The 27,931-nt window shown below is 39.9% G+C and overlaps 2 protein-coding genes across 4 annotated transcripts; one reads left to right on the top strand and one right to left on the bottom strand.

Annotated features, from left to right (window-relative positions):
* Nucleotides 1-879: 879 nt before the first annotated feature.
* Nucleotides 880-26,766, bottom strand: dbf4b (DBF4B-CDC7 kinase regulatory subunit). 3 transcript variants are annotated; one of them, XM_016994523.2, is made up of 14 exons: nucleotides 26,640-26,766; nucleotides 23,737-23,811; nucleotides 21,758-21,833; nucleotides 18,317-18,494; nucleotides 16,055-16,237; nucleotides 14,269-14,319; nucleotides 13,660-13,729; nucleotides 12,561-12,613; nucleotides 10,676-10,712; nucleotides 9,224-9,269; nucleotides 7,864-7,971; nucleotides 6,360-6,480; nucleotides 5,403-5,521; nucleotides 880-4,070 (listed from the first exon to the last, which is right to left on the bottom strand). In XM_016994523.2, the coding sequence occupies exons 4-14, from the start codon at nucleotides 18,422-18,424 to the stop codon at nucleotides 2,840-2,842; spliced, it is 2,127 nt and encodes a 708-aa protein (XP_016850012.2). In that variant the 5' UTR covers nucleotides 18,425-18,494; nucleotides 21,758-21,833; nucleotides 23,737-23,811; nucleotides 26,640-26,766; the 3' UTR covers nucleotides 880-2,839. The 3 variants fall into 3 exon arrangements, with proteins under 3 accessions (XP_016850012.2, XP_008111420.2, XP_008111419.2); XM_008113213.3 differs by having other exon boundaries at nucleotides 9,224-9,266; XM_008113212.3 differs by lacking the exon at nucleotides 23,737-23,811 and having other exon boundaries at nucleotides 26,640-26,760.
* Nucleotides 1,309-5,031, top strand: LOC134299874 (katanin p80 WD40 repeat-containing subunit B1-like). Its single transcript, XM_062983857.1, has one exon. It carries the CDS (start codon nucleotides 1,309-1,311, stop codon nucleotides 2,407-2,409), a length of 1,101 nt encoding a protein of 366 aa, XP_062839927.1. The 3' UTR covers nucleotides 2,410-5,031.
* Nucleotides 26,767-27,931: the final 1,165 nt, after the last annotated feature.

Below are 27,931 nucleotides of genomic sequence, written 5' to 3'. Positions count from 1 at the left end.
CCATGTGGCAATCTCTTAAATTTTATAGGATTTTCTTCAACTAGGAATATTCCGGGATGGTTTGCCATTGCCTTCCTTTGAAATACAACCTGCAGTACTTGGCTTTCTTTTGTAGCCCTCTTCCAGGTACTAGCCACTCTCTGGCATCAGACAAAAGCCATAAAAGACTCACTACCATCTCTGAACACCCTTCTTATCCAGCCACAAGTTTCACAGCCCCTGCATTTCATCAATTGACCTTCCCTCCACTCTTTCTGCACCCTCAACATTTTTATTAACCTTCTTTCAACCTTCACTGGAATCAGTTCAGTTGCTTTTTGCCCTTTTTCTTTCACCAGTCTGATGTGTTTCCGTCTCTCCATTAATCACTAGTTTTACCTTTACGACTGCAGGACAAAATAAACTCACTAGGTTCTCACTCTCCCAGCAGGGCTGTGGAGCAGGCCTGGTGAATTGCAAAAGGTTGGAAACCGCCCTTTCCACTATGGAGCAAACAGAACAATATACAGGCACCTAAGGCTCACAGAATAGGTGTTTTGAATTTCCTAGGCAGGCTACAAAAAGATGTTTGGTTGGTAAGACTCAGGAATTTAAATTATTTGGTAGGTACTTGTGTTTAGTTGTGTCACTTTTGCCTGCCCACCATCTTTGTATCCAACCAATCACTCATCCCCAGCCCCGTGTTTTCTAGAAGTAACAGACTACCACTCCCATCATCCATCAAGCCTGGATTAAACTGAATGCCTACATGGAGCTGCTATCTTGCTTTTACATTTTTGTACAGCACCTGGGAATAATGATCATCATCACTACCTTGCACACATAGCAGGTATGCTCACACCATGGAATTTTTAAATCATATCCTCTTTCCTAGGCAAATGTCAAGAAACATATTTATTTTTTAAAGCAATCAAAATATATACCACTACAAATTTCTGTAGATTCACGCACTAACTTAAAAAAACACACATAGGGAAACCTGGGACACAATGGGAGTTAAAACAAGGATCAGATAATAATGATTAGGCCAAGAAGTCAGTACTATCCCATTGTTAAAAGGTCTACAGAGATATTCATCAGCAGAGATGGGTCACTGTAGGCTTCTTAACAAGCAAGTGCTAACAAGCCAGAAATGTAATCCACAATTTTCAGTTACTCAAGAGACCCACATTCTTCTGACCACCCTAATCTAGATTTACTTCTCACAAGGGAAAAGTAAACAAACAGCAAATATTATGGTTTAAGTGTCCCTCTATATAAATTCATGTCCATGTGTTGCTCTTTAGGGGAAGTGTAAGAATTTGGATCATGAATATACAGAAAGGAACAACGCTGGTGGAGAGCATGAAGATCAACACCAATGAAGAGCTGATCGTTGCCGGGTCTCAGTCCGGCTCTATTTGCATCTGGGACCTGGAGGCTGCCAAAATTCTCCGCACCTTAATGGGCCACAAAGCCAACATCTGCAGCCTGGACTTCCATGCGTTCGGGGGTTTCGTGGCCTCGGGATCCATGGACACCAACATTAAGCTTTGGGATGTGAGAAGGAAAGGCTGCATCTTCAGGTACAAAGGCCACTCGCAGGCCGTCCGCTGCCTCCGCTTCAGCCCAGATGGGAAATGGCTGGCGTCTTCCTCGGACAATCACACGGTGAAGCTCTGGGACTTGGCTGCTGGGAAGATCATGTTTGAGTTCGCGGGACACATGGGGCCAGTGAACATGGTGGAATTCCATCCCAACGAATACCTTTTGGCCTCGGGGAGCTCCGACAGAATGATCAGGTTCTGGGACTTGGAGAAGTTCCAGGTGGTGAGCTGCATCGAGGAAGAAGCCACACCTGCCAGGTGCGTCCTCTTCAACCCAGACGGCTGCTGCCTCTTTGCCGGCTGCCAGGACACCCTGCGGGTTTACGGCTGGGAACCGGAGCGCTGCTTTGACGTAGTGCCCATCAGCTGGGGCAAAGTGGCCGACCTCTCCATCTGCAACAACCAGCTGATCGGTGTCTCCTTCTCGCAAAGCGTGGTCTCCTCCTTCGTGGTGGACCTCAACCGCGTCACCAGATCTGGCTCCGGCCTCCAGGGCCTGATCCGGGATGACCGACCCCTCGCACAGCAGCTCCCAGCAACCGGATCCTCCCTGCGGCACATCTACGAACGGCCCTCCGCTGCATGCAGCAAACCTCAGCGAGTCAAACACAACTCGGAGAGCGAGAGGCGCAGCCCCAGCAGCGAAGACGACCGGGAAGAGAAGGAATCCACCGCCGAAATCCAGAATGCAGAGGATTACCAAGAGATCTTCCAGCCAAAGAATTCCATCACCCGAACTCCTCCGCACAAGAGTGAGCCTTTTCCTGCACCTCCGGAAGATGAACCACCGCCGGTTGCCAAAGAAAGGAACAACCTTGTTTGAAGTCTGGAAAGCAGAAAGGTCACATTCCCCATCTGTATCTCTCATTACCCAAAGAGCCAATCCACCACATAAGAAATATTTAGACTGGTTCCCGTTCTAAAGTATTCCCTTCCCCACTTTTTGTTAGGCAGATGTTCCGGTGGAAATATATATTCTATTAGATACTGAAAATGACTTCTACTGCTGCCTCCCTGTGCCCCAAGGTATATTTTTCATCTCAGGCCCAATGGAATGCAGCAGTTTCACTGGGGTCATTGAATGCTTACTTAACATCTCCAAAAAGTGCACCCTCCACAGTTCATTTTTACAGCAGATGAAAGCAAATGACCCAGTCTATCACCCAACATGGAAAAGAACACAGTTCTCTTAACGGATAGGACTGGTGAAGGAAGCAGAGAGAGGCAAACAATTGGATGTTTACAGGAACAGCCTAGCTCATCCATGCACTCACAGTAGCAAAAGGAGCTCTTGTCAATTCTGTGCAGCTGTTCTGAAAATCTGAATTGTTTTCCTCGCAGGGCAAGTTTTGCTGGGGTGTCTGCCAAAGCACAGAGTAAAGATGGGCTTCATAGTTGCTGTCTTGCATACTGACACAGGTCCCCAGCAGCGCAGTATCCACCAGCGCCTCAGAAGGGAGGTGGGAGGCCGCGGCCATGGCACAAAGAAGTGGTCCATCCCATTCTGAAAGGAAGGAAGAGCTCTTTTTTTCAGCTGAAATACAAGTCAGTTGATTGGAAGGCAGACACAAGCAAGGGCTAGGTCCTAGGCCTGGTTGCTGTGGCAACACAGGCTGAGCTAGTTCAGTTATTTCAGGTAGAGAGTGCTGGACCACTGATCCTTGTAGTGTAGGGGCTATTTGCTTGCCTGGGGGGAAGTCAAGTGGGCTTCTAAATCCAATATTAGGAATGGAAGAGTTGCAAGGGAGTGAGGCAGCACATGTCCCATTCCTTAGAATAGATTCCTCCTCCTCCTGGTCTAGCTGCTGCATTGGGCTTTTGAGATATTCAGTGTCTATAGCAACGGACTCAGACAAGTGACAGGAACAGTTTTCCAAAGGCAAATGTGGGTGAGCACAAAGACAGATGGGGGTATGTGATGGAGCTGCACACAGGCCAGGCCGTCTGGGAGCTGCCTGGCTGTCACTCAAATTTGGGAAAGCATATTGTGGTGTGCCAACCTGCTGCTCCTTAGTGGCCAAGTCTGAACTTGACTGCTTCTTGTCTGATGTAAGTGCTTGTTTCTTTTTCGCTGGCCTTAACGGGCTCCAGGACTTTTTCCGTTTGTGAGACAGTGCAGCGGGCTTTGCTAAGATCCTCTCCTTTTCAGGTGCAGCAATGCATTTGTCTTCAGCAGGGCCAATGGCCTGTGAGCCACTGTTTGCCACCATGCTGGCCTCTTCGTGCAGGTTAGAAGCTGATCCTGGAGACTGCAAGGCAAAGGGCAAAGTGCTGTCAAACACCTCCAGGGACAGAGCTGTTAACTGAAGAAAGCCTTGGTCCTCAAAGAAGTGGGTTGAGTCCTTTGGGGTACCAAACTGTCCTGATGAGCCCTCAGCAGACATGCAAAATTGAAGTGCTTGATCTAAAGGTGGTACTATCGCATTCTCATTCACCTCCTTTAGCAATCCAAAGGACTCTCCATCACCAGCAGCTGGAGGCACCCTGGGGGAAAAAAAAACAGATAGAAAGGTAACACTTTCAAAAGCTGAGTGCTTTGCATATATAATTTGGATGTAATATAACAACTTTGCAAGTGGAGAAAGAGTGCCTTGCCTACGATCTTGGTGACACTGGTAACATTAGTTTATGACAGAGACAAGAATCATAGCTCAGACTCTTCACCACTATACCTCCCACACCAAGAAAGTTCTGTTCACATAGGATTTAAGTCATGTATCATCACCCGTGAAAGCTCATGGCTTTATTTGCTGACATTTTATAACTCCTACTGTACAGTTCTAAGCAGATTTATTTCCCCTCTGCTGAATGAAGCTTTTGCCTACATATGTACATACAACTGCAAGCTTTACTGTGCCAACACCTTGCAGTAGCAGTGGTCTTTGTGAGCCTAATCCAAGGCACAATGCTTGCATAACAAGTTGCCACCAGAATCCTGGCAATGGAATAGAATCCTCTACATCAAGAAAGCAGTTTTTGTGGCCTCAGTGGATAACAAAATGTTGCTTCCAAATGCTTTTTAGGGGCATTTTTTCATGTTTTGGAGATGTTACATCCGGGGGGTCTTTTTACTGAAATACAAAAAGTAACTAGGATGTTACTTCCAGTTGTAATAATGTTCTCTCCTGGGCCTATAAGAAAAGATGCATTAGGGAGCACTTGGAAGTAAAAAGATGTGATTTCCTTACAAGGGAGGATGTGATAGGGGTACAACTTTTCAGGTTTCCCCTGTGGAACTTTGCCTGCCTCTTTCCTTTGGATGCCTAATCTGTATTTCTAAATGTTGAACTGAAGTGTGGAATGAAAGCAAATTTAATGGGTGGGCAGAATATTTACTTGGGGGACAATGTCCTTCCTTTTGCCCCAGGGATTGATCAAGCTTTAATTCTGAATTTTAGATGTACTTGGAAATATCATCCCTAAATTTGGAGGCGTTTTGTGACTATCTGTTGTTGGACCTCTGCTTTGAATTGAGGAAGTTTTGATTTGATTGCTATTACGTTGAATCATTTTGTTTTCACACTGCATTTACATGATGCTAGACATATGGTGAGCCGCTTTGTGAGGTGAAGGGTAGGATGGATATATGCCAAACAATAACAATGCAAACATAACCAATATCTAGGTAGCCATGCTCTGGGCTTCCTCTCTTAATCATATTGGAAGAAGACAAAAAGGAAAGCCAAAATATGACAAAGTATCTTCTATACATGCTATATTCAATTTACATTTAACTTCACATTTTGGAGAGAATGGAATACTTTTAATTCATCTTTGCCCAGTCCAAAGCCCATGGGGGAAATTTTAAAATTTTACCTTGGAGATGGAGTGCCCAAGAAAACATACTCATTTGTCAGCTGGGAAATGATGCTATCCACAACAGCATAGTGGGAAGGATCTGACACAAATTCCTTATGTTGTGGGCTGTGAAGATGCTGTGAGGACAAGACAACTACATTAGATGATATTAAACAGTGAGAGAAATGTGAAGATGGCAAAGATGGCAATCCGGTAAACATCATTGATTGTCTTACAGCTTTTCTGTCTCCCAAAGAACAGCAAGATCTCCTGCTTATGAGTCAAGTGCCTTCCAATGATTTCAGGAGCGTACCCAATAAGGTCAACTTATTATGTAAAAGTAGGTTTTCCCCTAATGCTAAGAAAGCTATACAAATGAATTTGCTTAAGTAGCTATTCAGCAAAGGTCTTCTTTCCAAGTTTCATTCCATAGCCATAAGGTTCAACAATATGCCCTGTCTATTCAGAAAGCCATGGAATTCTAGTGGAAGTTGATGAGTTCTGTAGTCTCTACAGAAGAAGCAAACACAGTCATGGAACTCCCCTGAGGTCTCTGAGGCACTGCATGCAGTTGTACGTCAGTGGTGTTTGCATACAGAATCCAGCAGAACTTGATGCCCAAAGATGAGAATATACAAACATTTTATAGGAGTACAGAAGAATGTACAGAAAGTCATAGGATCCACCTTTCTGGCCAGTTCAGTTTACTTAAAAAGTAAAAAAAAATGCTTTATATTTTTAGTGTAGCTGGTAGTACTGAAGCTAGAAGTATGACTGTACCAAATTTCAACTATCCAGCTGTGGTGACATCATGTTTATATCCCCCCCCCCCAAACAAGATTACAGGCAATCTGGTGTAGCACAGCATATGAAAATGAGAAATTAGATACATAACTCAACCCTATCAGAAATTCTGCTTTTTTCTCAAGGAAAACCTAGACATTTTAACAGGGCTAAGGTGAAGAACTTCCTTACCATCCACAGTTCTGCAAAGGGTCTATCACAACATTCGCAGTAGCCTTTCTGCATCTGGGGCACGAAACAGCCATCAGAGAGGGGGCTTGCTCCATTGGCTAGACCGCGGCTATTAGATTCCCTGCAGAATGGAACCAGCACAAATATTTTCTGAATCTTCCATTATTTCTTGCAAAAATCTTCTACAGTTGGCTCTCCACATTTTCAGGTTTGACTTTTGCAGATGTGATCATTCATGGATGTGATTAAAATGTCATCTATAGGAATCTCTCACTTCTCTAATGAAGTTCCATGGTCAACCTCCTCCAGAAGTTGATCATGGAGTCACATTGGGGGAACCTAGTGATTCTCTGTAGGTCCCCCAGGGAAATTCTATTGTCAGCTTCCAGCGTAAGGTGACCATAAGAGTTATGAAGGAGAATCAAGAAATTCCTAGAGTTTTTAAAAACCCATTTTTTTATTTGCATTTTAAAATTTTTCACAGGCATGCTGTGCCCCTTATCTCAGCAAATTCAGAAGTCTGACTGTACTTATTCTCCAACTCAAAACATAATGATACAATTGGATCATGCTGGAATGCCATCTTGGCCTCCTTTTGGAAAAAAATTATGTTTTGGACTATAATTCCCAAATCCTAAACCAGCAAGGAGAGTGTTACAATCCATTATCCCCATTCCAATCTTCCCCACTATCTAAATGCTGGCCTTTGGTTTCTAAACGTAAAAAGAGAATGGCTCGTATATCAATATTTTGTGGCTTTTTCCTGTTAGCATACTGTGAAAATCTCTGGCAGGATTCCAGCTGTCTACCTGGCTTCCTCACCACACAGACAGATTTCTAGTCTTGTATGCAGTGATCCCTCACTTATCGCGTGGGTTAGGTCCCAGGACCACCCACAATAAGTGAAAATCCGCAAAGTAGGGACACTATATATATTTTTAATATATATACATTATTTTACTAGTTATACACTATTTTAAGTCTTTATCAACGAATCATGTGTTGATAAATCACCTTGTACTCATCCCGTTGCCTCTTGGGCTCCTTTTCATTCCCTTTGGCTTCTCCTTCCTCCCTTCCTTAGGCTGTAAATTGTAATTTTTTATGATTTATAATAGTCTTTTAGAGTTTATTGAAAAACCGCAAAACAGCGAATCCACAAAAAGTGAACCGCAAAGTAGTGAGGGAACACTGTACTGTTATTAAGCAGAGCAAATATATTGTCATGGTTTGAGCACTGGGACTGATTTTACAGACCAGTGTCAGAGTTCTTGCTCAGCCACAGAAACCCACTGGGTAACATTGGGCAAGTCATGCTTTCTCGCTATCAGAGGATGTCAAAGGCAAATCCCCTCTGAGCAAATCTTGCCTTATTGTCGCCACTGGTTTGAAATGACTTGAAGACACTCAACATTATTTGCGGAGCTTTCCAAGCCGCAAAAATTATCATGGCCACTATCAGCTAGCTAGCTATCATTTTACACACACACAAGTACATACTTACTTTGAGATGGAGGATTTCTGTGGAGGTTTAAAGGGGCTCTGTCTTCGCTGAGGTAGGAAATATAGTTGAGGAAAATAACTGAAGAGTTTAAAAAATGGACGAAGTTGCCTAGACAGAAGAAAAACAGTCTGTCTCAATCTTGAGAAGAATGGGAGAACTTTGGGAAGACGAGATCTACAAAGCACTATGCCATAGTTCTTCAGAAACTTGGACTGTTTATGAAAAGCATAATGCTGAACTTCGCCTTTGTGCTCTGCTTGTGACTCCGTTTGAGTCTATCTCAGACAGAAGTACCTAGAGTCTACCAATCATTTCTGGCCTTCAATTCTTATCAACTCCAACTGATGGTGGAGGATCTCAACTATGTTAAAACCTGGAGGCCAGTTTCCCTAGTTCTGGGCTAAACTAACCAAGATCATACCAGAGTGGAAAAACTTTGTGCTACAGTAGAGTCTCGCTTATCCAACATAAATGGACCAGCATAACGTTGGATAAGCAAAAATATTGGATAATGAGGAATTAAGGAAAAGCCTACTAAACATCAAATTACCTTATGATTTTACAAATTAATCACCAAAATATCATGTTTTACAACAAATTGACAGGGAAAAAACAGTTCAAAACATGGTAACGTTATGTAGTAATTACTGTTATTTACAAATCTAGCACCAAAACATCGCAATGTATTGAAAACACTGACTATAAAACATTGACTACTAAAAGGCAGACTGCGTTGGATAATACAGAACGCTGGATAAATGAAGGTTGGATAAGTGAGACTCTACTGTACCTCTAAACTGTGATTCTTTGTTTGTTGTTCTTATTATAACCTTGGACCCAGAAGCAAAACTAAGATCCTGGCTTTAAACTTTTAAGAAGTGAATTTCTGAACTTGAGTAGAGAGAACTAAATATTATTTGGTACCTGCCTGAATAAGCTGGCCCTAGGCTGGCCCTAAGATAAAGCAGATGCTTATGAAGGAAAGGTAACATCTTTCAATAGCAATGTTCCAATATGGAATGCTCTCCCTAACAAGCCTCACTTAACAACTACATCAATGTCATTTTGCTGCCAAGCAAATGTCTTATTCTTTCCTCAAGCCTTTCAAATCTATATCATGTAAACCCATGAGGTTCTTACACTGTGTTTCAGCATCTATCATAGGGCAACTGTGGAAGGCTAGGGAGATGCAGACCTTGCATGGTTGCACTCACTCAAAAATATCTCATTGTGTGCAAACATTTTCAACATATTTCACACATTCTGGGGTCTTCTTAGCTACTTTAGTGTTCTGATCCCTTGCATCCCCTTTTTTGTTTCCCAATATAAGAAGTAAGTGATGGTACATTACGTTTCTTACCTTCTTTTATCTTCAATTTTTAGGAAATGTGGTCTCAGCTTGACTACTAGAAATGAAAAGTAGAGGTATTAAAAAAAATTTCAACAGTGATCATTATTTAAGTATCAGAGAAAACAGAGACACAGCAATTGCCATCACTGATTTGGGATAAACAGAAAGGTCAAAGGAAGCCAGGCAGCCTGGATCTCTCCAGCACCTCTCTTTATAAGTTAAACACTGCCATGACAGATAGGAGGGTAAGGTGGGGAGGAGGAGAAAGAATTACTATTAAGCAGCCAGCTTAAAAAAAAAAAAAAGGCTGAGCAAGCTGTTGCAGGTGACTGTTATTTAAACATCGTGCAACAAGGCGATTATTATATTAGAACAACAGCCCTCCTCATGAACAGGCATAATGCCAGCACTGTGCCAAGGCTGCATTGTTAGCAAATGGGAAAGCGTCCAGGGCTGACAGCCGTGAGAGCACATTTCCGGGGAACAAGAGATGGGGCTTGGACCTTGTTGGAGATACACACACACAATCTATCAGCAGTTTCGAATATCCAAAAACAATTAAGGTTCCCCTGGAAGGGTGGGGGTGTGGAAGAAGAAGAAAAAACTTCACACACTTAGTTATGCAAGGTCCATGCTGAAATTTCCAATAGCAAAACAGAGTGCAAAATTCCTAAACGTCAACATTACCTCAAGGAGAGCTTGGAAACATGCAGACCCTTCACAGTAAAAGAAGGCTACCCAACATTTTATAAGAAAATACACCATGTTTCTCCCACTTTGTTGTCTGCAGCCAAACATTTGTCCTTGTTTGAAGTTAAAGACATATTTCATCACATAATAGTGCACTCCCCCAATTCTTTTAATCAAAAAAGGAGGTGTGAATATTACACAAGAAAACCTGCATTTATTCTCCAGTATCTGTTTTTAAATTAAATATTTTACCTCTGAAAAGGGGGGGGGGGAGGAGGGATGATACAGCCTCAAATAAACAGCTCAGTTTTTGTTTGTTTTTTAAAAAACTGAAGTCACTTGGGGCTAATTTTTCCTTTCTTGAAGCTTCAAGGAGGGAAGAGTGCAGCTCCAGAGACCTCAGTTTTATAGTTTTTAAACTGCCGTGCCTTCAGAGAAAGAAGGAAGGGAAAATAAGTCCAAAATGGGGGTGCAACTATTATGCGAGGAAAACAAAAATATAATTTAGGCACTCCAAAAATGGGAGTGCGACTATTATGCGGTGGTGACTTTGTGTGATGAAATATGGTGTATGTTCAAGTGAGGCACCCATCACTGGTTAACCCTTTGCTTTCACTCTCATTAGAGCCTATGGTACACACTGAACATAAGGATATGTTAGTAAGGCACAATATGAAGTTGGAAATGATATAACACAAAGCAGTAAAATAGAGGGCAATAGAGACAAACAAGTGGCCAGCAGTCTAAACCTAGCTGGAATACCATACTCACCTTTTTGAGGCTGATACCCAGAAACACACAATTTCATCTAGATCAATCAAAAAACACAATGAGAAAGAACAAGCTATTGCACCTTCAAATATTCATTAAGAAAGAAAGAAAATCTTTCACTATTTATTTTAAATATATATTAAATTATATCATTTCTAAGTAGAATCAGTTAAAACACAGTACAATCCGTTAAAGTGACATGGAATCAAAACAAAGTAATCTTTCTTGTAAAGATTGCTGAAACAAGGAATTTGGCAATAGATACAAAAAAAATCCAAGATGTCTAATTTGTACATTTCTCAGCAAAGACGATCTATCAGAGTAAGCAAAATAACAACAGTAATCTGAAGTTAGAATGAAATGTCTCTGGATAATCTATATTAAAATTATTATTGTTATTATTATTATTGCTGCTGCTGCTACATATGCATTTGTTTGTATCTTGTCTTTCCTCAATTACATCTTACAAAAAACATCAGTAAACATAAAGAAAAGTTCATTTAAAATGCAATTAAATAGTCTATAGAAGAGGCATAGGCAAACTTTAACCCTCCAGGTGTTTTGGACTTCAACTGCCACAATTCCTAACAGCCAGTAGGCTGTTAGGAATTGTGGCAGTTGAAGTCGAAAATGCCTGGAGGGCCAAAGTTTGCCCATACCTGCTATAGAATTAAAACAACTTCAAATCCATTAAATGACAAAAGATACAAATCAAGCAAAACAGCACACCATTAAAAGTCCATGACAGTTATTTTGTCAAAACCTATCTAAATAAAAACTGTTTTCACTTGCTGGTGGAAGGACAGCAAGAAGAAACTCATTCTAACCTCACTAAGAAGAAGAGCACCAAATTTTTGGAGAAGCGACTGAGATGCTCTTCCTCCTTGGTCCCACCAAATGTGGGATTGAGATTTGTCTTTGAAGATTTTAAGACCTTGAGCAGGCTTATGTAGAGATACAAGTGTTCAGAATGCCTGTACCTGAGCCAAGAATGTTAGCCATTTCCCTACCACCACTCTTTAGAACTTCTGGAAAGGAGGTAACTAGGGCTTGGCAAAAACCACCAGGTCCAAAACAGGCTTCTAAAGGAGCCGTTTCACCACTGCATCTTTCAAAATGCTTTTCCCCCCATAAGGATGCATATGCCATACCAAGAATCCACCTGGTCAGTTCTGCTTAGCACACTCAAATCTATCATGAAGGGCAAGAATTGAGAGAACAAAGGATCAGGCACATAAATGTAAACATCCATCAGGCCACAAAAATGGAAATTAATCCCATAATTTAGGGCAAAGATAACTTTGTGTGGGCTGCAAGTCCCAGAATCTCCCAAGGTTGTCATAGATGGGGGCAATTTGATCCTGGCTTTGCCTGACAAAAGAGTCATGCCAATGGTGGGCAAAGTTGGAGCTGACCTGTACCATTGGTGTTCCCCTGCCTCCAATGCTGAGAATGAGCTTGCACTTCTGGCAAATTATGTAAACTGGAAAAGGAGAATAAATTAAGTGTGTGTCTACTAGACTAAACCATGTTCATTAGAGAATCTCCTTGCCAGCTGATAGTAAATAATGTAATATTGTGCAGCTGGAAGAGATCCTCAGGAGTCCTTTCAGTTAAGCTCCCTGCCTCCAAGCAGAACAAAAAAGATCTATGAGCTGAGCATTAGTAGATCCATTTGTGGGAAACAAATCGAGATCATTTATTTATATAGGGACTCTGTCTTCAAACCACATTGTGCCAAACAGCCAGTTAGTGAGAATTCCAAAATGCCTCTTTTACTTGAAGGCAGGAGATCATAATAAACAGCATATCTTAGGTACGGTGTTTCCCAGCCATGCTTTATAAGCTTTACTCTGTACCTCAAAGTCCCACTAGCAGTACCAACCTTTGCCTTGGAAGGATACTTCTTAGATAACCGTCGTATATAGGTCAGCATTTCTGAGGAAGGAGGACCATTAAGGAATCAATATTACATTATGTGTTCTAGAAAGCAGTAGATGGATGAAACAAGAGAAGCAAATTTCTACTTGTGGGGACACTAAGGGAAAGGAAGAGAGCAGGTTCATGGCTACCCTTTCTTTGAGCCCCATTAAGTTACTGGCTTTTTGAGAAGCATCTGTAGCTGCAGTCCTATATTCTATAGTTTTAAAATGCTGTGTTCATGTATTGTACATATGCAGTATGAAATTGAAGTACACTGGGCTTTTGGTGTCCACTGAGGTTTGGTTCCAGGACCTCCCATGGATACCAAAATCAAAGGATGCTTGAGTCCCATTATATACAATTGTATAGAAAAATGATGACCCTAATATAAAATGGCAAAGTTTGTCTTCTGCAATTTTTTAAAAAATAGTATTTTCCAGATCAATGGATGCAGAATCTATGGCTATGGAGGGCCAACTATATATACTCCTTCATATAATTACAGAAATATCCAATTTCTTATATTCATGGGACTGCACCCTCTCTGGCAAAGAAGAGTATATTTTAAAAATGGATTTGCCCATCCAATTAAGTTTAAGGAGGCCAAATAAGAGAACACATCTCTGTAGGTTTAATAGGAGTCTTCTCCAATTAAAAAAACAGTAAGGTTTTCTATGTCAGATGAGCATTATTACATAGTAATGTCTACATGCTATGCTGCTGTTAAAGGCATAGAGATTAGGGCTAACAAAAGAGTCTGCAATATTATAATCAAGACTCATGCAGAAGTGTGAATCTCTGCTGGCAACCATGCATACTCATGAAGACCCTCGATCCATTGCTCTGGTCTGCCACCTTCCAGCAAGACTGACGTACTACACTGTTTTGACAGAAAAGAGGTTGCTTGTTAGTGCAGAATGCAAGGAATGAAAACATCAGGCAACTTAAGTCATGTAGAAAGGAGGCCAATTTAAATTATTTATTTTGATAAAGAATTGATATTCTACCTTTCAAGACAAAGTTTACTCACGGCAATGGCAACAACATTTTTAAAAGGATACCATCTGCATGTACAACCTGTATCCCCCACAATCGTGCGCTGGCAAGGATGCTGTTTCCAGGGATGTTATCCTGAAAGAAAAAAAATGGTAGAGAAATAAAAAAGATTGACGCTACTCATTGCAATTGCTAAAACAGCTTACTTGGGGGAGAAGTCTAGCTCTCATGGAACAGTTGAGGGATTAAGATAACCATCTAGATTTCAAAATAGAAAACACAAAAAAATCATGAATTTTGTCAATTATATTCTGTTATCCCACAAAACCATCTGCATTCACTCCCCACTTTTATGGAGTATCAGCTGATTGATGTTTAATTCATATGCACACCTACAAGATTGTTTTTGGATAAAATGCCAAGCCTTCCCATCTCCTTTAAAGGATACTTCCTGCCTTGATGCTTCTTGCTGATTAGTTGTAGCTTTCACTGTTTGTTGTTTGTGTTCAGTGTCCTTGCTCTCTGGATTGCCTGGGAGATTATACTTTCTAAGACAGCGATGGACTAGCTGATCTCGAAGTGCTAATGTCGACTCAATTGTTTTTACACACACCCATGTTCAATTACACACACACACTCCACAGGATCAGCAAACTGATAACATGTTTGCTCACCTGACTGCCAATAGCTTTATGCAAAAGCTTTTTCCCACGACTGTTCAAGGCCTGCGAAAAGAAGGGTGAGTTGAGATCAGGACAGAGCACAGACAATATCAAAACAGGAGGAGATGGAGAATCAGGTTTTATTGGCCTTGGCATTGGGCCCAGGAGGTTTCCATTCATTATCACTCCATAGGCACTACTTCTTATGAACAAATTCTTTCATTGACTTCCTGCCACCTTATCGAGCCAGTCTCTTTCGTTCTATCGAGCCAGTCCCTTTCATTCCCAATTTGTGCAAAAATGAATGAAACCAGATTCAGGACATTTGTGCCAAACTATAATCATCTTCCAAATACACTAATGGAGTTTTCTAGTATAGATTTCTTTCTGCCTCAATTATTATTGTCAAGTCAAGAGAAGCCAAGTGGCCTGGTAACTTTTCTTTGGGATTCTTCTTGGGTTTGATTTTTCCTGTGCTGCTTAGAAACTCAAAATGTCAATTTAGTCCTGGTAATGTCTTTAGCAGGACTAAAGAACCCCTGGTCTTTAATGGGGCTAAGACTCCAGCAGCTCTTTTTCACTGATCAACTGAATCTGATGAAATTGTAGCCCATATATCTGAAGGGCCAGGGGTTCCCCATCCTTGTCCTGGAAGGAAAGCTGAAGCACAAGCAACTGCAGAAAGGGAGACAAAGTGAAAAGGGCCCTTTTAAAGTTGAGCACAGAAAGAAGGGCCAGCAAATATATAAAACCTTCACAGCATCTGATATGAGAAAGGATATTCACAATCATTGAAGAATTCCCCATAAAAGTTACACATATGTTCTTATTTAGATAGGCGTCTTTGTATTCAGTTTTGAGATTTTAAATCAGTAATGATAGAGGAAGAATTATGAATGCACACGGAAAGAGAGCCGGAGCTATGATGAAAGATGGAGCATAAGTCTCCTATCTAATAACTGGACTCCTGATCCAACGTTCTTGATCAGATATCATAATCATATAGGTTGGTTTTTATGATATGCTGTGCAATATCAGGAACCCTGATCTACCAAAATGGTGATTTGGAGTGAGAATATCTGGACCAACACCAACAGAATACTTTATTATCCTTTTTAGCAGCTGCAGCTATTCTTCCTAGCCAGCACATATTCACATAAGAGGTGGAGTAGAGAGAGTTGGTGCTTCCTTTAGGTTCTCCCGGGATGTGCTAATCTCTTGCCTTTTATCCCTCTACTCTGGATTCCTTTGTTGGTTAGAGTTCAGGTAGAGTACTCACATGACCCATGGATAATTCAAAATAGTCAAAAAACCAACCCAAAAAGCCTAACGTTTCTAGATTTATACATAGGTATATAGGGTACTCCTCTAGCAGATTACCTATCTCTTGTAAGGAATAAGTGGTTGTCTTCCCCATTTACTCTTCCTGACCATGCTTTTCCCACTTCATGCATAACTGCAATTTCTAATTGGAGATGCTATGAAGTAAACATGGTTAGGGAAGTTTGGCATGGGTAACTATATTTTATTGGGCAGGGTTTTTCGACACAGCAGGTATCTGAAAGCTACCAGCATGAGGGTGGAGATGGGAGGATATAAAGGCAAAGATTAAGCACTTGGTCTATTCTTTTTCATGTCATAAAATGAAAGTATCTGGACAATATGATGTCGGCAGAAGGAAAAAGAAAGTTTAATCTTTGGCTGCAACCCCCATTATCTCAATGGCCCCCCAATGATAAGTCATTCCTTGTTAAAGAAGGGGATACGTTTTCCGCAATTCAAGATTTGTGACGCTTACCGTGTCTATTGGCTTTGGCAAGGGACGTCTACGATCCTGCTGGGGTTTTGCAGAAGGTAGGGCTCCGGTGTGTGTATCCCTCAACACACTGTTCACGTGCTTCCCTGCCCATATCTCCCGTCTGGCCTCTTGGCTGCTGGAAACAACATAGGTCACTTCCTTACTCAGAAAACTTTCTATAACCTGGAATGGGAAACAAAGAAAGAAAAACAGAAAATGATTTTTTTGACTGTTATTTTGCTGTTTCTGGATTTGTCTGCAATTATTTCAAGAAAATATCTTTCTTGTGCTTTCTGGTGAATATTAATCCTATGATAAGCAGTTCCCCACCATTTTGGCTAATAATGCACTGCTATATCTTATTTTCATAGATGTATCAATTTTGTGCAAACATTCCTGAAATATGCACACCTTTACACATATTTACAACATGATAACTACAACTGGAAAGTATGACGAGTATCAACTATCAAAGGACAGCCATATCTTGTTTTGTGTATTAGTATGAGATGTATAAATTAGCTGAAATAGGAAATGTCCATATCTTATATTCCAGGCATGGGCCAACTTTGGCGCTCCAAGTATTTTGGACTTTATCTCCCAGAAATCCTTGCCAGCTTACCGGCTGTTAGGAATTGTGGGAGTTGAAGTGCAAAACACCTGAACGGCCGAAGTTTTGCCGATGCCTGCTACATGCTCATGGAAAATGTAGAATTTTTTAGTCAAATAATGAACCCAAAAATCCTGGGATCAATGTGAGTATGGGCCCTTAACTCTTGTCAAGAAATGAACTATCCTCATCTCTTGAGTAGTGGCAAAAGCTGAGAGCTTAGTCCATCCTGGGAGAAGCGAAAAGAAACACCAACCCCCTCTACTCTCTCTGCTGTGGTGCTGCTTCTGGCTTTTTAAAATGCCTGGGTAGAGAAATGGTGGCAGAGGTGGCCAAAGGTGGCTGGCTTACTGAAATTGTACTGGTGCTTTCCCCTTTCCACAGAATGACCTTCAACTTATCCACTCGTCATATTAAAATTCATAATTTTGACTCCAAAACTTGCCCTGATCTTATATATATATACAGCATTTGAACTACAGCTTCCTTACTCCCTCTAGCAGCCTAGTTTATGGGGGTTCTCCGAGGTGCAGTCACAAACAGTAACTCTTCCAAGCTCTGCAAAACAGGTACGTTTTTTTAAAACATGTAGAGAACATATTGCTCCCACTCCACCCCTATATACAGATGTTTGAGTGGTTTTTTAAAGAACCAGCTAAAAACATTCCTGTTTAAACAAGCTTATAGCAAAGAAAATTAATCAGGAGTGACAGGAATATCATATGTTATGGACTGAGGCAAAGTGTAATATATATCTCGATATGATACCACATGAATGTGAATGTATATTGTAGTTGTTTTTCTTAATTTGTTTATTTTATGATGCTTATATTTATTATTGATGTATTCTTATTGCTGTTTATGCTTTTTTAATATGTTGTAAGCCACTTTAGGTCTCGTGAGGAAGAAAAGAGAGATATTAATTATTATTATTATTATTATTATTATTATTATTATTATTATTTATGGTAGCCATTTCTTTCAGAAAGATACAACTTTGCCAGCAAGCTATCTAAGCGATTTGGGTGAAATAAAAAAAAAAAAAGAATTGAATTGTTCCGCCTGTCCAAGGAAAGCAGCAAAACACACATCACGCCATTCATTTAAGAACAAGTAGATTCCTTCACCAGGAGATTTGGCAGCTGCAGTAACTGCAAGCAGAGAGACACAGTTTTCATCATATTTGGGACAGCTGACACTCTTGTAGAACTATCTCCCTTCCACTTCCAAAAGCATACTGAATTAAAACAGGCCTCAAAGAAAACTGTACATCCCAGCTCTTCCTGTGCTTAAGTTGTGACTAGGTTTGAAACTGTTGTTTTAAAATTGAATTTTAGGATTATTTTAGATTGCATTTAAATATGTTTTTAAAATATTGTTTGAATTAATTTTTATTTGCCTATGGACTGTAAGGCGATGCAGAAGAAACACTTTAAAATTAATAAATAATAATTGTCAAGATTGGGTAAATTATCATTAGCTACTGTTGATCTCAACTTCATATATTCTTAAGCTGAGACATTCTCTCTTAAACTGGCTCTAGTTCAAGGAAAACCACAATCATTACCACTTTGTTATGGGATGTTTTGTGGACCATAATTGCAGTTTCCATTCATGAGAAACCTACAAGAGGAACAATTCCCCTTACTCACCCCTCCAAGACGTTTCACATTTTCTGACAAATAATCCAAGTTTTTGCCACTGGGGATGTCCAAGTAGAAAGATTTCCCAACCAAGGGAACGCTTCTATGTGAACTCATAGCTTGGTCGTTTTGTTGTAGGTTTGATCTGGCTCCTCTATGTTCTTTCAATGTAAGAGAGATGTTGCCCCTTTGGAAAAAACATACAGATACTGTCTCAAACATTTGTTTTATAGTGTATTTTACCCCTCTCTAATATTGGCAATAAGGAATCACCATAAATTCTTAATTCGTAACAAGACAAACAATTGTTCAACTTTTCAAGTTCAACATCAACCCAATTCATCTTCAAACTTATTTGTTATATATTTCTAAGTTCTAGATAACACTATGTAACATTTTTTTTAAAAAAAATTGTTCCTGGTTAGAATATGTTTACCATAATTGTGTTTAACTGTGCGGTATTTACTTTGAAAGTAGTTGTTATACTCCAGAAACTTCATTTTTGTGGCTGCCACAAGCTATGTTAAATTGGTTGAGACTCGATGAGGTATTCACGGAAAAACTATAGCAAAATGTGCTGCAGGATGTCCCACAAAAACAAGGTTTTTGCAGTTTAATAAACTTTTTCCATGTTTTTATGACAGAACCAATTAGAAAATGACATTTATAACCCAAGAACAATCAAACATGGTACACAATGTAATGAATCCAATCACTCTCTAAGAATAAGTCTGACCACCTTAGTAATTCTCCCCTTTTGATTATATAAGTTAGTAGAATGTGATTCATTTATATTGTTCAAATCTGTAGTTCTGCAACAACCAGTTTAACTTATTTCTCTTCAGAGTCATAGTCTCAGAACTAAAATGCCCTAGACCAGTGTTTCTCAAACTCTGCTCCTCTAGGTGTTTTGGACTTCAGCTCCCACAAATCCCAGTAATCTTACCAGATGTTAGGAATTATGGGAGTTGAAGTCCAAAACACCTGGAGGAGCAGAGTTTGAGAAAAACTGGTCTAGACACTTCAGCTTTACTATACAAAAAAGGCACTCCAAATCTTTGATGTCCTCAACTGCCCTATAAACACATCATTGGCACCTTCCACATAGCTGTATAAAATCCCACGTTATCTGCTTTGAACTGGGTTATATGGAAGTGGGGACTCAGATAATCCAGTTCACATCAGATATTGTGGATTATCTGCCTTGATATTATATGGCTATGTCAGTGTTTCTCAACCTGTGGGTCCCCAGATGTTTTGGCCTTTAACTCCCAGAAATCCTAACAGCTGGTAAACTGGCTGGGATTTCTGGGAGTTGTAGGCCAAAACACCTGGGGACCCACACATGGAGAACCACTGGGCTATGTGGAAGGGCCCATCAGTTTTAATAACAATTCTAGACATGCCATATAGTACTTTTTCTATTCCGGTATTTTATCTGTGAAATTTTATGGAAAAAATAAAAACAAAATAGATCATGCTGTATTTACATTATCTGTAAATAAATCCCTACCTTTCTATGTTGAACATATGCACAAGCCAAAGCCAGCATCATAGAATAACAAATCACTAAACAATACCAATATAAAATACAAAATGTGGCCCTATAGATGTTGGTGGCCTCAAATCTCCATGATTCCTCATCATTGGTTACTCTAGATCAGGCATGGGCAAACTTTGGCCCTCCAGGTGTCTTCAGACTAGATAAGTTTTGAAAAGAGCTGAATCCAGCAATGTCTCAAGGACTAAAAGCTGCCCACTGCATTAAAAGTATGTTTTTGGAACCCAAGGACCAAAATTACTTCCTGATGTAGTCTGTAGCCTTTTGAGGCACTTGGCATAGACTACTTTATTTTTCCAGGTCTTTTACTTTTACAGTTCCTTGTAGCATTGTTTTTCATTGCAGGTTTTATTCTGCTGCTTTTCTGTAAAATGGCTATTTTTATTTTGATTTCAGCATCTCTGGTCCTGAGGTTCACCTTTCTATTTCCATTCGTGAGCTGCTTGAGACATGTCAGCAAATCGAGTGGATGGTGCATCCATATTTTTAAGGACTTTAAAAATACAATACAAAATACAGAATACAAATTAACAATTTCTGCTAATCTTAACCCATTTCCCTGATATTTCATTTCCTTAACCTTGAGTGGGCCACTCATTTTCAACAACTCTTGCTTTAGCCATCTGATCTGTTCAGCCACTTCATCCTTTCGGTCGGTATTGCCTTTGGAGCCCATCTGTCATTTTTCTTCCATTATCAGACTGTCAATGTTGTTCACCAGCCCCCGCTTTTTACCCAAAATAGATTCCCACTAGGGTATCTTTGGTTCCCAAGGGATCCTGATTCACTTTTCTGATGATAACTTTCTGCAGTGTTTGCTTTCGTTCCAGTAACCAGAATTTGTTTGTGTGATAATCTGGTGGCTATGATTGGGAAAAACACTGTCTCCTTTTGCAACGCCACCATGCCCACCCACAGTCAGGTTTATTTTTATACTTCATGGTTTTAGATGTCTGTTGCTTGAACCACCCAGGGAACATTTTGCAACGGGCAGTAGCAAAAGGCTGCAAATAAATCAGAAAGAATGTGGGTGCCAAAAATTGAGAAGGCATTATCTCACTTTTGATGAAATTCAACTGAGATGAGACCAAAAAGAAGCCATTTCTTTTGAGTTGCAACAAGCCAACAGAGAATTCTGCTTTGTTTCTGCAACAGGAGCAAATTATTCAAGCACAATAGATAAAGATAAAAGGAAAATTAACAAGCACAATAAAGATAAATTGAAAGGAGCAAGGCCAAAGGGGTCAGTCATGCTGCAGCTAGCCTCCTCTATCAGCCAGTACTTTCATCTCACAGACTTCTGCGGTGTGGATATCGCATGCCAAAAATAGACATAAGATGATACTCTCTAAGAGCCGAAGAGTGTTAAAGGTTCATCCAAAGTAACCCAAATGTCTAAATATATAAGTTATCTGAGAATGAAGGAAAATAGGAAACCAATAAAGCATATGCGATATGGTCACCTTGGACACAATTCTTAACATAAATTAGATTCAACTAGAGCTATTTGTCTTTGTCATGCATTTTAAAAGATATGTATTGCCATTACATATTAAGTTAAATGTACAAATGTAACTGTTTCTAATAATAACCTATAACATATATTCAGGGTTTTTTTTTAAATGTTCTGGAACAAGTTAAGAATATGAGATAAGAGATATAATTAAAAGAAACTCACAAGAGCTTGAAATTCATTTTTAAAAATCATTTTATCATTTCTGTCATGTCACATTAACATGTCCTAGAACACAGTTAGAGAACAACTGCCAAGGACTAATTGAGCAACAGAAAGATCTTATGAACAAGTTTCCATTTTTAGAACAGAGCAGTCTTTCTCACTTGGCAAAGATACTCCGTGTCACCTAGAAATCCTGGATTCATATACTCACCAAGATTGTGACAAAGTTCCCAGCCAGCCATTTTAGAAGGACTGAACCAAAGGATTCTCAACCAAAATTGTTGCTCCTAAAATACAAGCAAAATTATTTTAGCAAATACAAAATAAAAGCTAGAAATTTATGAGCTATTGATTCTCTATAATATTTGCTCACCTGGTTCCCTAGTTTCCACCACTTAAACAAACACAGAAGACAAGCGCAGTTCTAAATTTTATTACATGCTAACTGCAAGCATCTTTTTGCTAATGTAGTTCAGCAGGCTAAGGGAAAGAACAGCTAGGAACATATAGTAAAATGTAGTCTCTCAAGTGAAAGCTTTGTAGCAGAGGCCAGAGATGCATCTACACTGGAAAATTAATTCAGTTTGACTCCAGATTAACTGCCTGGCTCAATGTTGTGGAATTCTGGGAGCTGTCGTTCGGTGAGGCACCAGCACTATTTGTCAGAGAAAGCTAAATACCTCATAAAACTACTATTCCCAGGCCTCCATAACAGTTCATGGCAGCTAAAGTGGAATCAAACTGCATTACTGTTAGTTAGTTCTTGGGTAATTAGTTTTCTGGGTGCCAAGATAGCAGATCTGGAGAAGCTGAGAGAGGCACAGAGTTGATAGATCTTTAAGGATCTAACAGTGGTGTCCCTGCCCCAAGATAATGACTCCTCTTGAGGATGTCACTCTAAGGCAGAAAGGAATACTGTGAGGAGGCATTTTTGTATCCTCTTGTATTTCTGGTAATCTCTAAGGTAGTGCAGGAAGCTCCTAGAAGAGGCCAAGTTGGTCATTAAAAGATGCAGAAAAACTAGTTTGGGATAAGTAAGTGGTCCATTAGTATCCACTGGGATTTGGAGCCTGGATTCCCACAAATACCAAAAATTTGGGTGCTTAGGTTCCATTATATAATACACAGTGAAATGGTGTGCCTTATATAAAATAGAAAATCAGTGTTTACTTTTTGGAATTTGGGAGCCTTCTGTATCTACAGATTCTGCATCCATGAAATTTCCTGTTTGAAGATATCCCATTCCTGCTGCCCCCAAAAAACTAAAAATCAAACCTTGATGTTGCCATTTTATATAACTGGTATCATTTTATTACACCATTATATATCATGGGTCTTGAGCATCAACAGAATTTGATATCCATGGAGGGGCCTGGAACTGAACTCCAGCCAATACCAGCAGCCTAATACATTTTAAGCCATGGCTACTTGAATTTGTGTTTACTGAGATACAATTGTACATTGATCAGCTTGTGTCTACCTGCTACAAAGGTTTGTTTAGAGAGGCTAGCAGACACTTTGGGATCAAGGTCAGCAATCACAAAGTATGCCAGAATGCAGCGAAATATAGTGACCGCATTTGCTCTTGGAAACACCATGTAGGTTGCTAAATTATAATTTGGTGCAGTAGTGAGCAATAGGGCCTAAGGATGCACTGCAGCCCCCTAAGAGGCGCCAAGAGGTTTCGATGTATCAGTGAGATAATAATGTCAACACAAGGGATTGGGTTTGAGAGACACAAAGCTAAAGAAGAGGCAAGATCCAGAAAAATCTAAACCGAAGGGCTGCTGAATTTTAATATCAACAAGGTAGCAGAACCACTGACATGAGCTGGGAAGTAGCCAGCTTGAGATGACTCATCCCTAGAAGAATTGTGTGAAAACACTGATTATCCAAAGGAGGCTTGTCTAGAACTAGGCAGCGAGTGTTACAGAGAAGCATGGCAACCAATCAAAAAGATCAAAGGATTATGCGGGCAAATGTACCTGTTAGAGCTTTTAGAAGAGATACGCCATGTATAATTGTTGTATAGTAATAGCAGAATTCTCTGAGTCACGATTAGAGGAGGGGTGTGCTTTTTTTTTTAAGCAGGCATAGAGGAACTTTGTGAATGGGAGAGAACCAATAGGATACAAGGAATATTTCTGGGTTGTTGTCACTATGTATATCACAACATAGCATTATACATACCTAAACAATCTGAGATAGGGTAAACTCCTCGAAAAAATAGTTATGGGTGCCAATATCACACCCACAAATGTTGATCTAAGAAAAAAGGCAGATCTCATGTTAATGACTTAGGGAAAGGGCTGAAATTACCAATGCTTTTATGCTATGACATGAAACTATATGGAACTATACTTGTAATAATGTATGCACCACTGACTACCAAAGTTCAAGAAGGACATGACAGAGTTGTAGAAAGTGTAGAGCAGGCATGGGCAAATTTTAGCCCTCAAGGTGTTTTGGACTTATCCAGATACTTTGGATCTATCGGCTGTTAGGAATTGTGGGAGTTGAAGTTCAAAACACCTGGAGGGCCAAAATTTGCCCATGGCTGGTGTAGAGGATGGCAACTGCCCTGTGAAGAAAGGTCACAACTAGCATACAGAATTTGTTATCCGAAGATGTCTTTATAACTAGGAAACTAGATCAATTAATGAAGAATATAACCAGTTAACTACTACTATGGTTATAAGGGCTATAATTTTCCTTCATTTGCTGAGATACAGCAACAAGAGCATGTTATTGTCATTGCCTTGCTTGTGGCTTCCCAGAGACATTTTGATGGCCACTCTGGAAAACAGGATATTGGATTGGATCTTTGGTTTGTGCCAGCAAGCATCCTCTTACATATGAGGAGACATACATTGAGTGCATCTGCACTGTAGAATTAATGCAATTTGACCCCACTTTAACTGCCATGTTGTGGAATTGTAGCAGTTGTAAATCTGCTCTGCCAATGAGTACTGGTGCCTCCCCAAACTACAACTTCCAGGATGGATATATCGTTGAACCTTTGTTGTTGTTGTTGTTAAAACAGAACCTTGCAGCAAAAACAACCTGTTCCTCTCATTTTATGTATTTTGTAGTTTGTAATGTGAAAAGAAAACTGTGAGGAGCAGGGTGTTTGGATGGAAAGTGTCCCCCTTTGCTGTGCTCATGCACTTTCTAGTTAACTCAATGCTCCCTCCACTCCTATCTATGAGAAAGTTTCCCCTTCTCCATTGTCAGAACTGACCACCGTGTACATTCTGATTTTAATTTTTAAAATGTGTATGTCACAATATATAATTATATACTGTATAGGAAGTCCCTAGAACCATAAGAAATGCAAAATATTCACTGCTAATAACTCATTCTTGTATGCCCCCCCTTAAAAATAAAATGAGCCCCCCGTGGGGCATGTGGAACTAGAGAGCTTTATTTTCATTGGATGAGTATATGCTATAGAGATACATCTTGTTTTTAAATATTATTTACCTACAAATATAAGCAAAGCCCATTCTAGAAAGAGATTGATTAATCCTTGGGCAATTCTACCTCAATGGCCTCCAATTGTTTCAGCTAAGCTGAATATGGCAGTGTGGACTCAGGGCCCTTCCACAGCTGTATAACCCAGAATTTCAAGGCAGAAAATCCCACAATATTTGTTTTGAGCTGGGTTATCCGAGTCCATACTGCCATATGTTCCAATTCAAAGCAGATAATGTGGGATTTTATTCAGCTGTGTGGAAAAAGCCCCAGACAACTCAGTTCAAGGCAGATACATTAGAGTCTTGCTTATCCAACCTTCGCTTATCCAACGTTCTGGATTATCCAACGCAGTCTGCCTCCCACCTGGATCCACAGCTGTTTCTCTAAGCAGCAAGGACTGAACTTTTTACAGATTTAACTTCTGACAATTTTGTTACTGTAAGTTCATTTTATGCAATTCTATCTTTATTTGTATTCAATTTTTATTAATAAATGTTTTTGTAGGCAGTGTTTTCAATACATTGCAATGTTTTGGTGCTAAGTTCATAAATACAGTAATTACTACATAACGCTACCATGTATTGAACTGCTTTTTCAGTCAGTTTATTGTAAAACATGATGTTTTGGTGCTTAATTTGCAAAATTATAACTTAATTTGATGTTTAATAGGCTTTTCCTTAATCCCTCCTTATTATCCAACATTTTCACTTATCCAACGTACTGCCGGTCTGTTTATGTTGGATAAGCGAGACTCTACTGTATGTAGGATTTTCTGCCTTGATATCCAGGGTTATATAGCTGTGTGGAAGGTCCCCAAATGCCATTCCTCCCCCACCCCCTCCAAACACAAATGACACCTATGGTTTATTTCTCACATTTGCAAGATTCTCTTTTAAACACAAAAGAAGGTTGGTCAAACACAGGAACTTCAAACTCAAAAGTAAACAATTTCAAGCAGAACTGTAATATTTTAGATTATTCTTTTAAAAGTCCACAATGTGAATGTGAAAGAAGGGCTGTGTGGAAAATTTAGGGCCCTTCCAAACAGGCCCTATATCCCAGGATCTGAACTCAGGTTTTCTGCTTTAAACTGGATTATAGTAGAGTCTCACTTATCCAACGTTCTGGATTATCCAACACATTTTTGTAGTCAATGTTTTCAATGCATTGTGATATTTTGGTGCTAAATTTGTAAATACAGTAATTACTACATAGCATTAATGTGTAATGAACTACTTTTTCTGTCAAATTTGTTGTATAACATGATGTTTTGGTGCTTAATTTGTAAAATCATAACCTATTTTGATGTTTAATAGGCTTTTCTTAATCTCTCCTTATTATCCAACATATTCGCTTATCCAACGTTCTGCTGGCCCGTTTATGTTGGATAAGTGAGACTCTATTGTATATGAGTCCCCATTGCCAGATAATCTGGGATAGAACCTGCCTGGAAGGACCCCTAGACTCTCAGGAAGTGAACAAACACCTTCTTCAACTGAACTGAATTGAATTAAGAACTGAAAAGAATGAGATATAACTGGACTGAATTGAATTAAGAACTGAGCAACTATTGATAATCAAGTATCCTTTTACACAACTTCAAAATCTCTACTTACACATAAAACCTTTTCCCTCAGCTTCTGGTGCCGAGCCGCAACTCCTCGGGTTTCCTTGAAACTGCCAAAGAACCCAGTTTAAATTTTCTGCCAATGATTACAGCCAAAGAGGTTGGGAGCTACGGTAAGCAGGAGGGACCAAAACAGTGGCGTGGGAGGGAGGTGTTTCGAAATGGGGAAGTATACCTTTCTTTCTGTTCCCTGCAGAAGGGGTGAAGCCTGCATCGACATTGTAGAAGAATGAATGCCATTTGACACCACTTGAACCACTATGGCTCAGTGTTAAGCAATCATGGGAGTTTGTAATTTTACATGATCTATTTTCTGCCAGAGTGCTGGTGCCTTCATCAGACTACAACTCCCATGATTCAATAGCATTGAGTTTAAAGGGGTGTCAATCTGCATTCATTATACAGTAGAGTCTCACTTATCCAACATTCCCTTATCCAATGTTCTGGATTATCCAATGCAGTCTGCCTTTTAGTAGTCAATATTTTTGTAGTCAATGTTTTCAATACATTGTGGTACTTTGGTGCTAAATTCGAAAATACAGTAATTACTACATAGCATTACTGTGTATTGAACTACTGACAAATTTGTTGTATAACATGATGTTTTGATGCTTAATTTGTAAAATCATAACCTAATTTGATGTTTAATAGGATTTTCCTTAATCCCTCCTTATTATCCAACATTTTCGCTTATCCAATGTTCTGCTGACTCGTTTGTGTTGGAAAAGTGAGACTACTGTACCATCAATTAGAAGGCCACATACAGTAGGATGGAGCCCTAGATGGTGCAACAGATTAAAGGATTAAACTGCTGAGCTGCTGAACTTGCTGACCAAAAGGTAGTCAGTTCGAATCCAGGGAGCGAGGGTGAGTTCCCATTGTTAGTCCCAGCTTCTGCAAATTTAGAAGTTAAAAAATGTGAGTAGATCAATAGGTACCGCTCCAGCGGGAAGGTAACGGTGCTCCATGCAGTCATGCTGGCCACATAACCTATGTACAACACCAGCTCTTCAGCTTAGAAATGGAGATGAGCAGCAACCTCCAGAGTCAGACATGACTGGACTTAATATCAGGGGAAAACCTTTACCTTTACCTATACTGTAGGGCACCTATGTCGTTATCTAATTGACCACATTGCTCTTTTTTCTGTACAAATAGTGAGTGTGTCTACACTGCAGAATTAAAGCAGTTTGATGTCACTTTAACTGCCAAGGAGCCCCCAATGGTACAGTGAGTTAAACCCTTGTGCCTCCAGGACTGATGATTTGAAGGTTGGGTTGC

The sequence above is a fragment of the Anolis carolinensis genome, chromosome 6, assembly GCF_035594765.1.
Source record: "Anolis carolinensis isolate JA03-04 chromosome 6, rAnoCar3.1.pri, whole genome shotgun sequence".
In the NCBI taxonomy this organism is placed as follows: domain Eukaryota; kingdom Metazoa; phylum Chordata; class Lepidosauria; order Squamata; family Dactyloidae; genus Anolis; species Anolis carolinensis.
Note: the sequence above shows the minus strand (reverse complement) of the source record. Positions and strands in the feature narration are given on the sequence as shown.